The sequence below is a fragment of the Nyctibius grandis genome, chromosome 4 (assembly GCF_013368605.1).
Source record: "Nyctibius grandis isolate bNycGra1 chromosome 4, bNycGra1.pri, whole genome shotgun sequence".
NCBI classification, from domain to species: Eukaryota; Metazoa; Chordata; class Aves; order Nyctibiiformes; family Nyctibiidae; genus Nyctibius; species Nyctibius grandis.
This window is the reverse complement of record NC_090661.1, coordinates 38181374-38197840: the sequence shown is the minus strand read 5'-3', so window position 1 is coordinate 38197840 and position 16467 is coordinate 38181374. Positions and strand designations below refer to the sequence as shown.

The window sequence follows — 16467 nt, the reverse complement described above, 5'->3', positions numbered from 1 at the left end:
AGCTACAGCATTATATTCTTCCAAGGTTCCTACGAATCATGCTTTGATTAGTGATCCTATAAATAGTTTAAATTAGTAGGGATTGATTTGAAGCAGTTTCCTTTTCATTGTTCTGTCCTTTACTTCAATAAACAGGAAGATTATAATTACTACTTAAAACTTCCTTAACCAATGTTCTTTTCTGTGGCATTTCATTGTCAAGAACAACGACTGGAATGGGATTAAACAATGAACCAAAAACATGCAAAAATTTTGGATTTGCATTTTTTTGGTAAAAAAATGTGGTTTTTTCCCCCAGTGTGCTAGCATTTTCCCCTCCTAATTTTTTTCAGTTTTGAAATAAAAATTCCATTAGACTAACCTCTACAGTTTCACCACTGTATATGGAAACTGTGGAAAAAAAAGAACTCAATTTTGCACAATTTTTTTTCCATAAAACCTTAAACTAACCTAAGTTTTGGCACGGAGGTTAATGTTAGGACTCAGGGAAGGGTTAATTCTTCAAAGGTATTCAGAGAAAAGCCTTGGGGCATGTAAAAGACACGTCATGCACACCTGTAAACTAATAGAATAAATATTCCAATTAATTATCAGCCTGAATTGTTGCTAATTAGGGAACAGTTCTCCAGTTTCCCAAATGAGCAGTCTGAAATAGCTAAACAAAATGCTGAAGCTCTAACATTTAAAAATGAATCATGAATTTTCCACATTTATTTTGCTACACCTAAACTGGTACAAAGTGTCCACAAGATACGGTAAAGATTTCTATGGCACCACTGCATTTCTATAAAAGTTCCCAATGCAGAGAAAATGTTAAGGCCAGCTGCGATTCCCGTATACATGAGATACACTCTGGCTAATCTTCTAATCATATGACTTACCAGTCAGAATGCAGGCAGAACTTCCCTAGCAGGTACCCACAGCCAAACTACCATTAAGCCTACATTTTCCTCCTTAAGCCATTGTATTGCCAGCTCCCTCAGCATGGAAAAGGAAACATTTTATTTTGCCTTCATATATTTATGAAGGATGTCTAGATAATTACAGGTACACTAATTTGTTGCTGCACCAGTATCACTGATTAACCATAACTTGCAGGACTACAAAGTAATGAGTCTTGAAGTTGCAAACTATATGATGAAAGAACATAATTCAAAAATGTAATTTATTCTGAAAGTTCTTTTACATACAGCCAAAGAACTTGCCTAACATGAATTACTAAATAACACATCCATCCAAGAGCATATCAGTGAAAAACAAACAGGCTCTGAAACTCCCACCATCAGAAGAGGAGAACTGAAATGGAGTCTTTGATGCTTATATCGAGGATGAAGAGATGGATCTAAAATACTGTCCTATTAGTTGTAAGGACTTGCTAACACTACGCGGGTTTAAACAAAACGCACTTACCTGATTTCTACTAAAACCGTCTCTCATCATTCAAATTTCACAGAATCACAGAATTGTTTAGAACCTCATGAGATCATCTAGTCCAACTTCCCTCTTCTCAAGCAGGTCACCTCAAGCTGGCTGTCCAGGATTGTGCCTGGTCAGCTTTTTAATATCTCCAGAGAAAGAGATTCCACAACCTCTCCAGGCAACTTGTTCAGTGTTTGATCACATTCATAGTAAAAAAGTGTCTTCTCATGTTCAGATGGAATTTCATGTGTTTAATTCGCGCCTATTGCCCCCTGTCGTGTCAGTGGGCACTACTGAGAACAGTCTGGCTCCCTCTTGTTCATTTCCTCCCATCATGTATTTATATGCATTGGTAAGGTCCCCCCTGAGCCATTTCTTCTCTAGGCTGAAGAGTCACAGGTTTCTCATCCTTTTCTCATATAAAGATACTCCAGTCCCTTAATCACCTTTGCAGCCCTGCTCTGGACTTTCTCCAGTAAGTTTGTATCTTTTTTGTAAGGGGGAGCCCAGAACTACAAACAGTACTCCAGATGCAGCCTCACCAGGGCTGAGAGGAAAAATCATGTCCCTCAACCTGCTGACAACAATCCTCCTAATGCAGCCCAAGATACCATTGGCCATTTTTGCCATGAGGTTGCCCTGCTGGCTCATAGTCAGCTTGTTGTCCACCAGGACCCCAACATGCTTCTCAGCAAAGCTGCTTTCAAGACTGCTGGACCCCAGAGCACACTGGTGCCTGACGTTATTCCTCCCAAGATGTAGGACTTCACACTTCCCCTTGTTGAACTTAATGAGAAATGCAATTACTTTAAATCACATTTAGTAATTCATAGAAAACATAAGAATGATCAGCTGGACCACTAGATTCCAACTTCTATAAAAGTTCAAGAAATTTTAAATAAGAAAATCTGTTTCCAGTTGGATTAACTTCAACATTAGATAGCAAGACAGCTTAAACATTCTTTCTTAGCACGTGAATTAATGCAACAGTTTTCTGAAAGACACATAAGCACAAGTAAATATTCATAGTAAAATTTTCCACAATATGTTTGGAATGGTTAATGTCCATGGATCAACTCCCTTTAGTCACTGCTTGTACTGGTCACTAAGTGGAAACATCAGGGCAAGTGAAAACAAGAAAAGACAAGACACAGGGGACCTCATGATAATTAACACTCCTCCATCTCATGTGATCCACGTAGCAATGTAAAACAAGTGAGACATTATCACTTTTATCTTGTAAGGCGCCTTTACTAAACAAACAGGTCTAGAAAAATGGAACAGATCACTCTACCACTTCCGTCCCCTTTAGCTGCCTCATCTATCTTCACAGACACCAGATGTTGCCTGGGATATTCGTCTTGGGTTCTTTCTGATGTTCTTCTTCTGACAGGCTTAATTTTTAATTTTATACTCTTTTTCCTGTTTAGTTAACATCTCCCTTTTGCCAAAGAGCATGTGGTAGTTACATAGGACAATACTGTGAGTACATGATTAGAGAGAGAACTAAAAGCAATGCTTTAAGCACCATCGTGGTGAAATTATGAGATGAGGTATTTATTAACATTTAACATTTCAAATATTTTTGCTATTTTTAAAAAAAGATTTTAAATAATATAAATATCAAAAAAATAACTAGACATGTAATGGATAAAATGTTAGTTGCTTAATGGTATTACAGGTTTTTGTCGGTACCTTGTTGAGGCTGGTACCCTTTTATTTCCACAAAAAATCCAGAGAACTTTGTAACACCCATCTACATGTAAATGACAATTTCATGCTATACTAGCTATGTATTTATTCCTAAAACCTCATAGAATAAATCTTTCACGAATATACTATTTATTTCCAACTTGTACTATTTTCTACTGCACAATAGTCAAAGTTCCTCACTCTGCTCTCTGGAAACATGCACAATCCTTGTACATAGAAGAAGTGCTTAAAGAAGGCCTTTGAAGAACATCAGCAACACATTTAGTGTTTAGATCCTTAATGAACTGCATCTGTTTAACTTCTTAAAGAACAGTTTAAGAGGTGACCTGAAGAGCAACACTGACTTTCAATTGATATATCTAGTATATAACCTACCAAAATCAGGAAATCAAGCTATAGCAAAACTAAGTTATAAAAATAAAGCTAAACAAGTTCAAATCAGGCTACTTACAACTGACAGTGAAAGTAACTAACCACAAAGAATTTTGTAAGAGTCTGTATTTCTGGATGATTTTAAATCAAGATTTAAAGATCTTTTTTGGTTATTATTTTGTTTTAAAAAGATGTCCTCTAATTCAACCATACGTGCTGAATTATAAGGAGCAATTCATTAATGAAATACCTACAATATATGTAATGCAGGAAATCAGGCTAAATGACCATAGTGGCTTTCCTTCTGGCCTGGAATCAGAAAGAACATAAAAATGTATTAGCAAATCAGATTATATTTTAAATCCATTTTGAATGTGACTGCTTAAACAGAAAAGCAAGAGTTAACGCTTTATACAACTAACACAAATACTATCAAATATATTGTTTACAGTATTACAGCACTAAATATGTCAACAGTAAACTCATTTCCAAAATGAATTTTTTTCTTAAATGTCATCATCTAGCAAGCTATTTTATGGCTTTGGGCAGTCTGATCAACTTGCTGTGAAAGACACTAAGTATCCTAAAGCTGTACAACATTGCAGTAGTCTACATTTTAACTTACCCTTAGGGACTACTTAACCTCTTGTTTTACTTTTTCCAGACCAAAGCAATGGTAAGGATAATCAAGAGATGATATAGATGTCCTAACTATGTGAAGGTCAACAAGGTTTAAACACATGGAGTTCTACTCATAAATATATGACTTATAGGAGAGTATTTTTCATCTTTAAACCCTAAGATTGGCACCTTGGTAGGCAGCAAATTATTCTGACTGAACACGTAAAATACATGGTTTCCAAGTTGAATTTCTTCAGATATGTGCCTGAACACCAGTGCCAAATACCAAGGAGTGGTGATGATTCTTCTTTTACCATTCCTTACATTATAAAGGTGACTGACTACATCAGTATGAGTTGTACAATGTGACCAATTCTGAACTTGCTTACATCCCTTTGACTCCAACTAAATGATTTTGGATTCACACTAGAGTACTTTAGAACCTGGTCCTATACATCTTTTCATACTAATCAAGTGGCAGCTTCATTTAGTTTATAGGACAGAAAGGGCAAACTAGTTTTATTACAGGGGAATAGGTGACCCAGTTCAGGACTGCCTAATTTTAGGCAACATACACTGCCTCTTTGGATATCTTTGAAGCAACTGGTTTTAGTATTACGGTACATATTCGCATAATGCAAATACACTCAAAACCTTTCCTCCCTGCCAAAAAAAAAAAAAAGCATTATTAATCTAGGAAAAGGGTTTTTTTCTTTTTATAATTGAAATGAAAATTGATTTGATGTGCAAAGAAGTTATTAATGGCTACTACTCTATGGAATATTTTTCCATACTTTTATATTTCACTTATTTAGTGGCTCAAATAATCCATCTGCATCATCTTCTCTCTTGATTCTTGAACTGAAAAACACCAGATTTGAACAAGCAGCCATATGATTCCAGAATGTCATCATACAAATCCTTAATATTTTCCTTACTAAAAAAGAGGGAGGTGGGGGGAGCCTAGACAACAATTTCATACATTTATGTGTTTTCCAGGCTGTCGGATTAGGTAGGGTTTTTTTCCCGCAAATTGATATGGCTTGAGTTAGATTTAAAATCAGTTCCCAGAGGAGGCTGATAAATGGATTGAAGTGGAACATAAATTCCCTATGTCACCCAGTCCCTTAAACCTTGATGTCAGTAACATGCCTAATCATTCCATTATTATAAATGTCAAATATGTTTTACATGTGTTAGAAAGAGTGAATGGGTATCAGAAGAAAAGGAAGACTCAAGAAACTGTAACGCTATTATAAACTTCCCTGCAAAAATATCTAAAATATTACAGTGTTCACCATTAGTATTTCAGATCCATATTTTCTTATAATTTGCACACTGAATCCCCTACTGTGAGAGATAGACCAGTGTATCCATTGCGCCACACATGCTTTGCTTTCCCTTAATGGCACTGCTTCTATGAGCTAGCATAATAAACTGATGAGTGTATAAAAGCAGAATACAAACTCGCAGTGTGGATTTTTTTTCAGTAGTTAATTTGAGAAATTGTACACATGAATCTTGCTTAGAAAATATGAGAATTTTAATTCTACTCAGCAAAATGAAATGCCTCAGCTGAAGTAGTGTTGCAAAGTATAGAGAGCAAAAAAAATGACAACCCTTTCAGAAAAATGACTTAACAAGAAAGGACTGAAAGAACTGGGCTTGTGTAGACCACCAAACAAAAACAGGACAAGTGGATCAGCATTACAATAATACTGAAACAAGTAAAAAAGCCAGTGATTTATCATTTCATTTATCATTCTCCCTTTCTATACAGAAGAAAGTAAGTGTTTTCATTTGCAATCCGTAGGCTTGATATTAAACTGTAGAAACAAGCTTTCCAAGTTCAAGTGAAGTAAAATACTGGAACATGTTACCAATTGAGGCTATGAAAACCTCATTATGGAAGTCTACAATAACAAATTAGAAATATTTTTGTAGGAGACAGTGCAGTTTTACTTGATACTATCAAATATCTGATCTGGTTGACTACGTATCTCTTGAGGTTAGCTACATTCTACATTTCTGTGATTCTGTGGTAACAGTCATTCAAGGAATATTACAGTTCTTTAATGGTGAAAATACTTGATATGTAATGAGAGGTAAGAATCCTTGGGCAAAAAAGCATTAAGTATTTTAGAAGAAAAACAGCAAAAGAAACCTCAGGTATTCAATATAACTCCCCGAGTATTAGGTGACAATAGAAATTTCACTACTAGGGAAAAAAAAATCACCCTTAATCTACTTCTATATCCCTCCCCAAACCTTATCTGATCTAAAATAATCCAAAGTTCCCTAAAAAATTGTTATATGCTTAAGAGTTCCAGACTACACACAATAAGGTCCTAATTTTCAGGTTGGGTAATCATACACAGCTCCCATTGAAGTCAAACAGCATTGGTGAATCACTGCAAGCTATATAAGCAAACCTTTGCTGTTTTATTTTCTTTGTGTGGAAGTAAAAGGAGGTAGGCAGAAAAAAGACCCAAACTACCACAACAGCACACAATTTTGCAAAGTTAAGTTTCAGTTGCCAGTTGTTAGGCTCTGGATAAATCAACAGGTGAGTGAGTTAACACTAATATGTTATCTCTTTCGCAATTCATGCTTAGGCAGAATTTGTTACTCTTTCAGAGAACTTGTTGGAAAGCAATAAAGCACAGCACTGGAGCTAGTTTTAGCCTTGTAAAGTATTTACCTTTCTATTTGAAATACTTCTGGCTATAAGAAAAGAGAAACAGACAAACCACGTAGTTACTGTGAGGTACTATGTTTCCAATAAGTTAATAAAAAAAACTTAGGCAACCCAGCAGAACCTTGCTGTCTCACAAAGATGCTTGGGAAATATATTGCAAAGCTATAAAATTTTGCTAATTAGCAAAAATAAAAAATAAATACTGAACACAATACAATCTATCATAAAGTGTACTTTTTATTTCACTAGCTGCATTTTAAGTGGATTAATTTTGTTTTAATATATTTACACATTGCAACATTCGTGTTACAATGTCAAACACTGAGAAACTTGGGAATTATACTCTCCATTTCGGTGTTCAGCCTTGATTCAGTCCTTCTCTTTATTGGTATTACAAAACAGTTCTCAATTTCTAATTTTTCCCTCCTTTGCCTTACTTGCATAGATAATAGCACATCTCTTTAGTACTTCTTTTTAACCTTTAAATTCAAAAATTGGTTTCACTTATTCTTTACTGCATGCTGCCCAAGTCACACATACTAGGAATAGTCTTACTAATTTCAATATACATTCTCTAACGAAGCTCATTACCATAGTAGCTTATTGCATAAGCACTAGCATGAAAATATATATTAGTAAATGTATTTCCAAAATATCTTCACCTGTCATGTATATTTTTGTATACTTTTGTGCGTGTGTATATATTTTTTTTCATTCATATATATACATATGAGAGAAATTAAGTTTGAAAGATTTAGGCCAAAACGGTTCATTGATTTGGGGTCTCCAGTGTAATACGCCTAGGACCTGATTTTTCAGAGTGCCGTGCGCAGTACTGTGTATGTTCAAGGTACAACTTCCATTAAATTCCATTCCACTGATAATGCTTAGGATCTACTGCAATGATGCTCTCAAATGTAAATTCTTAGCAGAACATATGCAGGATAATCATATTGCTTAATGGTTGGCACCTAATTTAGGTGTCTAATTTGTCAGGTTAATCCCCCCAAGGCTCTGCCACCAACAGAAAGAGGTAGCCCTGCTGTCTCTGGCTGTGCCTCCCTATTTCCTCCCATGTGCTGGCACTTTTAGATTTATAAGGCTGTTCAGTGAGTTGGAGTCACAAGTAGATTTAGCCAAAAATACTATTTTTAGGGGTTCTTTTTGCATGTTAAGTTTTCAGCTGAATCAGCTGATCTGTCTGACTATGTATGCACACAATCAGCAGCAGCAATAACACAAGCGCACAAGTATTACTCTGCAACTGGCTAGAGCAGATTGGGATGATCTCTTTAGCCAGCAGCTTATGGCACCTATATGATTAAATTAGATGGCTGGCACAGAATAACATGCATGTTGTGTCAAAAGAGCAACATGGAACGAAAATTCCATCAAAGGACTTCTAAGCTTACAGAAAAAGTCCGTAACAGAGGCAAGTATTTTCTGGGCAGCGAGCAAATTATCTTTACACTTATTTTCTTTCTATAGTTCCTGCTTCATTCACCCAGTACATAGACCAAATTCTACAACAAATGAGGCAGAAGTCCTAGAGAAAACAATCTAATTCATCACACAGCTACAGGGTTTTCTCTGTACAGTGAATGAAGCTGAAATCCCTTGGGGAAAAAGCAGTATGCAGTAGTTAATTATATTTTAACACATATAGACAAAGAGGGCAAATTAACTTTAAATAATTGAATTTGAAACCAGAAAGGTATTTTCATATAGGTTGCTGTATCTGACTACTGAGAGCTTAAAAAGGCAAATCCAAACTCCAGAATTTTCATCATGCGGAACTACAGTGGAGGCAAGTGCAGGGTAAGAACACTTAGGGCATGTTACCATCTCAGTTACAGAAATTGATTTTTAAATAACTCATCATTTTCAAAAATCTTTTACAGCTCGTTACAGAAAATACATAAACATGCAGCTTAGAACCATAAAAGCGGCCCAAGTCCATTAAAACTGATAGACTTTCAATTGACCATAGATCAGGCCCCATGCATATAAAGCAGTGTTTCCAAAGCACTGTACAAACGCAGACTTCTTTTGGTTTTAAATTACTTCAACAAGCAAGTATTTTGAAGAAAGATACATTGGGTATACTAATAGTACAAAAAACTAGATTAATTTGCCTCAGAAGGAAAATGATGCCTGCCTGCCTTTTTTAATTGATATTCTGCTACATATAATCATTCTATTGCTGTCATGTTCTTCACACTGTTGTGGTATCAAGAAATCCCATTAATACTTTCAGGGAAAAAACCAGAAACTTACAGTGACCTATCATCTTGTGAATTGGCAAAACAGTTAATGTTTAACAGTGATGTATAGATCAACGGTTCCTTTTTTTATTTGTTTGTTTAATACATACTGAAGATAACATGGTTTGTTTCACAATACAATCACTTTCAGAAAGTACATTAAAACCTATGGATATAAATTAGATCATAAATTGAGGGTTCTCCTTGTTTATGAGGTAACAACTGTATCCTGTGGAGGTGTTTATTAGACCTGTTACAGATACAGTTGCTACCAAGTTAAGTGGAAGCATGCTCAAGTTTTTCTTATAATACAAAAATGTCAATTAAGAAGAGCTGAATTTCACAACAAAAAAATCACACAAAATATGTCAAAAGGCTGAAAAATGCTTGTAGAAATATGTGCACCAAACTGAATGAAGGGGGAATATTAGAAGCATTAGAAAATTGTAACAAGCACTCCAATCAGTTGCAAATGAGATTCTAGTCTTACTGTAGTTCCCAACACTAGCATCTACAATCAATACATTGGAAAATATATATGACTGCTAGCAGTCTTTGCATTAATTTTGTTACAGAAAGCCACACGGACCAGAGATTGTGTCTATGAAGAAACGGGGTGGTAAAGTAAAAAGATAGCTGTAAGGTCATAAAAATAAAATCAAAATTTGCACTTTGTGCATGAACTGATTCCTCATAATACCATACTATAATTACCTCTTCTCAAAACACAGTGGTTTTAAGCTCTGTGGAGAATAATGAATGGTATTCTAACTCTGAATGTGGCTGTAAATCACACTATACAATCATCTTCTTTAGGTAATGGGAGACATCAACCAACACAAAGTAAAAAACAAAACAAAGGTCCATTACCTACTGTCCTACACCAACTATGGCCAAGATTACCAGCAAGGAATGATGGTCATTACTGGAAGTCCTCTGCCAGGTGTTTCACTCTGTCTCCCTGTCTTCATTTTCCCCCTATATTTTATGTGTTCTCTTCCTTTTTTCCCCCTCATTTGTCATTCCCAATCATTTGTTTTTCCCATGGTTTCTTTCTCTTTAGTCTTCTGTCCTTCTTGGAAGGAAATTTATGTTATATAATAGATGGACTGGAACCCAACCCCAAGGCAAAAATCAAGAGCAGCTGCCACAGGCAGATACCAAGGAAACAATATGAGAATAAAGCAAACATAGTTACTTCCTGAGAACGTTTCCCCAGCATCCAACCATTTGCAGTTCTCAGACTCCCTGAGCCAAAGGCAAATTTAAGTTTTTCATGCATTTTTTTTTATGTATTTCATCCAGTTGCTTATTGAATTTACGCAAACTTCCACCATCTAATTCTTACGATATAGATGTCCACAGCTTAATTACACATAGTCTGATGTTTGTTTTATATAGTAAAACTGCAATGGCAGTTTGATTGCTGGGAAAAAAGTATGCAATGAACTTTTTCTGCTAGGAACATCTCATTTTTTTCCCATTGGATTTTTGAACATTTCATTGGAATAGTTCTGTATTAACTAACATAGGCAAAGAGTGGCTTATACTTTGCATACAGAACTTCTCATCTATGTTTTGCATTTCACCGTGCAAAATGCTTCTGTGCGATGAAAAGCAGCAGTTCACATCTTTGAGGGCTGTTACCTCCTTATGACAGCATATTAGCTCCTCTTGGTTTCAGTGAACCTTCATGCTAGAAGGTTATTTCCTTTGTTTTTTAAATAATTTTGAAATCTACAAAACCTTGTTCCAGTAGGAGAGTCTACAAAACATATCCAATACATATATAATACATACATCAGATGTTTGTAGTTTGGTCCATAGACTGATAACTTCATACTGCAGTTCTTCTAACCTATTTCACTTCCGTGCATTGTAGACTGAAGTGTCATTTGATTTATTAAAAAAAAATCAAGAACATGTGTTAGTGAACAAGCCAAATGAACAGAGATAGAAGTTATAGGTAGTAACATTACTGTTTTTAAAAACACTTTCACTGGAGATTATTCCACAACAAAGACATCAAGATGTTGTCTGGGTTTTTTTTTTTAAAGAAGCACTATTGATTGTTTCTAAAGGAGCAGTAGTAGTGGTAGTGAAGGACCATTTAATTTGTTTTTAAATCTATCTCAAAAGAAAAAGTCATAATTCTCATCTTTGGAAAGAGAGGGGAAAATGACCCTTTCTATGGCCCAAGAAAATTATATTCTTATGGGCCTTTAAAGTTGACATCAGATTGAAAGGAACACCCCCTTCCCTCACAAACACACGTATCTCCTACTATTAAGGATACTACTTGATAGAGCTGAAGAAAATAAAGTATCTTTACATGAAATAATACTCTCCTTTAAAAGACTGCTTTTTTACAACTTCATGCATTATTTTTTGGTCTCTGAGTAAGGAATGGAATCTGTAATTTGGCTTTACTTCATTGTATTTTCTTTTACTGTGGGGCAATTAACGAGTTTCAAACATTTGTATTTAGGCAATAGTACCAGAAGTAGCTGTTCCCAGGAAGGCTCCTGGTTCCAAACAAAACTCACTAAAATCTGTGGAGGATCAAGTGATAGAGGGTTCATTGGGCATTGTCAATCAATTAGAAACCAGTCTCACAAATATTCCTAAATGAGTGACCCTGCTGATGTCACCGAAATCAGGAATAAAACCTCTTAACACCAATGTAGGATTAAGAAGCAGGCACACCTTTATTGCAGCTGGGCGGCACGGGAGGTAGCCCTCCAAAACGCACGCGCGCCGCGTCAGTAGTTCATTTCATATTTATATGGTAAGTTAATTACACATTTATCATGTATCCAAGGACGCCTATACATATTCATAACCTATCCTGAAAAAGGTGGTCTTTATTATAATGAGTTCCGGGAATTCATTTCCATAGTCTCCGCCTTTAACTCCTCCCGGTTGCACACATGTAGTTTCCTCTGGTGGTCGTGGGCCGGGGTCTGTGAGATGAAGGCCATATGTCTTCCTCGCTGTGCATTTTTCACCTTTCCTTCTTGCGCAGGCATGGTAGCATCTTGGCTCTCTAACATGTTGTAACTCGTTTGTCCAGTAAGTAACTCTATTGTATTAAACTAGTGTCCATGACGGTCTCTAACAACACAAAAAAGTCCAGCATCTTACCTAGTGGGGTTTCTATGGCTACCTACTTCAAACCTAACAGTGCCTATGGTTACTTGTTTCAAACTTAACGATCCTTTAACTAGGTTACAAACCTAATACAGAACACAAACTTATCGTTTTGTGATAAAATTTTCATTTGATTTTTAAGTATTGGTAACATTTCCCCCCTTTGAAAGTTTTGAAAATCACTTCAAGACTTTCACCTCTGTTTCTGAAATTTATCTAGTAATACAACTTATTTCATGTTGTTGGTGGGAGCCTTAGAACATACTTTCATAATTTTCATCTTGTGGATTTTGTGGTCTGGTTACTGCCTGAACGATCATCTGGTTGAAAGCAGTTCTGCTGTTTATTTGTCTCTTCAGACAATAATAGACCAGAAAAATAGTCATAAAGACTATTAGCAAAACTAATGCTGTGTTTATCAATGATTTGACCCATGAACTCAAGTTCCATCCTAATCCACTGAAAATTTTGTCCAACCAACTTTCTTTCATGTCTTCTTGAAGTTCATGAGTATCAGTTTTTATTTTCTCCAGTAAATCTAAATCATGTTCCACATCCTGAGTTACGTTAGGAATATGTATGAAGCAATGATCCACTCTGTCTTTCAGGAATCCACAGACCCCATGTTCTTTAAAAATCATATCTAATGCCAGCCTATTCTGCAAAGTCATTCCAGATGTTGCCTGTAGTTGAAGATTCAAGTGTCTGAACCCTTTCCTGGTCACATTTGCCAACCTCTCAACTTGTCCTGTTAATCGATATATCCAATCTCTATTCTTGTAGGATGATAGAGGAGTTAACAAGGATTCTAAGAAACAGCTCACTCGTACCCTGGCTGCGGGTTCGTTCCATTCATCATCATCTTCTGATCTTTTTACACATTTTAGCTTCAGAGTTTCAAATTCTCCTCTAAAAGGAGATTTTTTCCAAATTGGGCATAATGTTGGCATACCTAATGTTATCTGTTTCACTTTTCCATCCATAGGTAAGTGAGTGGTCCAAGTTCCATCGCTCATTGCCCAGACTAAATGTCCTGGACTTTGAATTGTCTCTTTTCCACAATTGAATCGTTTGCCCCTTGGTATAGTATATTTGTCAGTCAGTGGGAGGTCATTCTTAAGGCCTCAACACAGACATCCATATTTTAAGGCTGCTGCCAACGGGGGAACTTTCTGGATTGCCCAATCTATCGTGTTACAATTGTAAATCTTTTTGCAGTTCCACCAGGGTACAGAATTTTCCTTTTCCCGAATTGAGCTTCCCCTATTATCTATTGAGGGCCATGCTGTAAAAATTGTTCCATCCCAGACAAAACACCAGGAGGTATTTCCCATATATTGGAATTGGGATAGTATGGTCATGGACCAGACTGAATCCCAAATCATTCCTTTCCCTTGTTGTGTTTGTGTTTGGTTAATTTTTTCACATTTTGTTTTTGTTATCCATGTGGTGGTGTTTTTCTGTTCTATTTTAGGGTAATAACACCATCCCTTATGTCCTGGACCTTCATATAATCCAGGTTGGGCCACGAATTGTCCCTTACATTCCCAGCTGGTTGTATATACTGGCATTCCTTCCCCAGTTTTAACATTCTCCAATTCCCATGATTCTTTAAGTTCCTGTTTACACCTCATTGTCCCATTATTGAATTCCAAGTTAGTCAAATTCAAGGTTAAGATTCCCCATGGAATTGGCTCACCCACTGCCCTTGGTATTGGTAAACAAGCTGTAATCTGTGACACATTTTGCAAATTGGCAAATTCCTTGATCAATCCTATCATTAAATTTTCTTCTGGAGTTTTTCTTGGAAGATAAATCACCTGATCTGCTCCTGGTTGAGGGTCTGTGTTTCTATATCCCTTTGTCACACAATTTCCAATTTTTGTCCCTAACCCGGCTCCCACTAACAAAAATTCCTGAATCAATATTATTAAAAACTGATACTGGAAATTAGACATGTTTCAGAATCAATTTTGGATGTTTTATCATCCCTGTTAACAATTTTCCAAACTGGTGGGGCTTTCTTCACTCTGGTGTAAAGTATCCACGCATCTGCTTCTGCAATCTTTATAGCAGTAAATGTGGTCAGCAACACCTGGAAAGGTCCTTTCCAACGTTCCTTCAGAGGTTCAGAGGTCCAGGTGTTTACATATACGTAATCTCCTGGTTAGAAATCATGAACAGGATTTTCCAAAGACAATGGTCTGTTCCACACTATCACGCTCCGAAGTGCGGTTAGAGTTTTTCCTAGAGAAAGCAGATAATTACATACATCCTGTCGGATTTTTAAGTATTGGTAACACTGACATAGCCATGCTATTCATTTTTCCTTGAAGTTCCAGATCTTGTACTCTTGTAAGAAACTTTGTTAAGTTTCTGAGATGCAGAAAAACACTTAAAATGTGACCCTAAAGCTTTTAAGAGAAAAAGCAAGTCAACAGAACTTAAAATCTGCAAAAATAAAAAATTAAGTTCTTAAGATTTCAAGCAAATTTCGCGGATTAAGTGCCTGAAACCTCAAGGTTAGGACTCCAGTAGCCTGTACATAGTTAATCACTGTGATTAAACTGAAATTAAAGGGAATATTTGTATTTCTCTGTCAACACACGGTTAATTCTCTTCATAACCTCTAGTTTTTATATGCTGTTTATAAAAGGGCACACCTACCTTCCAAGTTATTCGATAAAACTTATTTAAAATGCCCAGCACAGAAACTAAGGCTTGCAGCTGATATTTAAATGATATTTAATAATATAATTTGCTTAAGTTTGAGACCTAACAATCTTTGAAGTAAATCCAAGCACAAACTTGGATGGTTTTCTTCTAAATTTTAGCGGGAGCCATTTCTGTGTGTGAGCGCAATGCTGCAGGCCAGGCACACTCAGGCCCTGTCAGATTCTGCAGCGCCAGCCCCGCTACTTCAGCATTTATTTTTTCTTTAAACCGGAAGAAACAGTCATTTCTAAGGGACTTTTGGAAGGGGCCTTGAAAATTACACTTTAAAACAGTTAATACAGCACGTCTTACACACCCCATCCCGGGCAAGCGCTGCCGCACACGCCGTAGGGCCGGCACACAGCGCGCCGACCCAACCCGTCAGTCCCCTCAGCCCGCGGGCACCCGGGGCCGGCGGCGGCGGGCTGAGGGCGCACCGGCGGTGCCCTACGGGGCCCCTGCCCCGCCAGCTCCTTCCGCCCTCGCAGACGTTAAAGCAAGGAGCGGCTAGCAGGGCGCAAAAGCGAAACCCGAGGGTTACAAGGCTGGCGGTACGCCCTGATAAAAACCACATGCCGGCGCCGCGTACTCCCCTCCCGCCTGAGCGGCTGCGCAGAGCCGACCGGCGCGGGATGGCGGCTCTCCCCGCCCTCTCCCTCCCCGCACCGCCCCGGCCAGGCGGCGGGGTGGAGCTGTGGCAAGCGGCCTCTGTAGCCGCCCCTGGCTGCCTTGCTGCCGGGCTGGCAGCAAAGGGCGCCCCAGGGTTGCCGTGCCCCCCCCCCCCCGCCATCGCTGGCCGCCTGCCTCTCGCCGCCCGGCGCGGCCGCGGTGCCGAGGGCCGGAGCGGCGCAGCGCTCTCCCTTTGCCCCTACCGCCGCTGCGCAGGCCCCGCGCCGCGGGGTTAGGCGGTGCGGAGCATGAAGCTGACCAAAGCCCAGTACGATGAAATAGCGCAGTTCCTGGGGCACGTGCAGCCCACCCGGCAGAGCCTGAGGAAGCTGAAGGAGAAGTTCCCTAGGTAAGTGCTTCCTGCCCTCCGGGGCCGCTGCCCGGCGCGGGGCGGGCGGCTCGGGCCCCGAGCGGCGGCCTGCGAGCTTGCTGCGAGCGGGCGAGGGGCGGCTCCGCCAGCTCGCCGGTGCCCCCAGTTCCAGGCCCCACATGGTACAAAATCACTTGGACACGCACACGGTGGTCGACGGCAAGTGACAGCTCTCTGAGGCTACTGCGAGGAGCAGGGTACTTCTCACTCTCTTGTGACCTGGGAAGTTGGCACGAAATAAAGAGTGCTTTTCCCTCCTGCCACGCGTCCAAATAAAAGCTCTCGGGTCACTCATGAGGCTCTTAAAACACCAAGTAGATCTTACGTGAATGAAGCCTTAAGGCTCAGACCATTGCTTTGTGGCTGAGGCCAAGGGTGGAATGTGGCCTGCGATACCACTGCCTCTGTGGCTTAGGGGAAAAGGAGCTTTCCAGACTTGTACCTCTTGGTGCTGCTCTCCAGTTGAAGGCTGGAAA

The 16467-nt window shown here is 38.5% G+C and overlaps 1 protein-coding gene across 3 annotated transcripts in view; it reads left to right on the top strand.

Moving 5' to 3' along the window:
• The first annotated feature begins 15719 nt into the window (after positions 1 to 15719).
• The window catches only part of CDIN1 (CDAN1 interacting nuclease 1), a 140227-nt gene continuing 139479 nt past the window's right edge, over positions 15720 to 16467 (top strand). For all 3 annotated transcript variants that reach the window (XR_011047955.1, XM_068398255.1, XM_068398254.1), the window contains exon 1: positions 15720 to 15970. Coding sequence is in view for 2 of the 3 variants with exons in the window: in XM_068398255.1 (XP_068254356.1) it covers positions 15870 to 15970 (101 nt within the window). In the remaining variant the exon portion in view is untranslated. The remainder of the gene's footprint in view (positions 15971 to 16467) is intronic.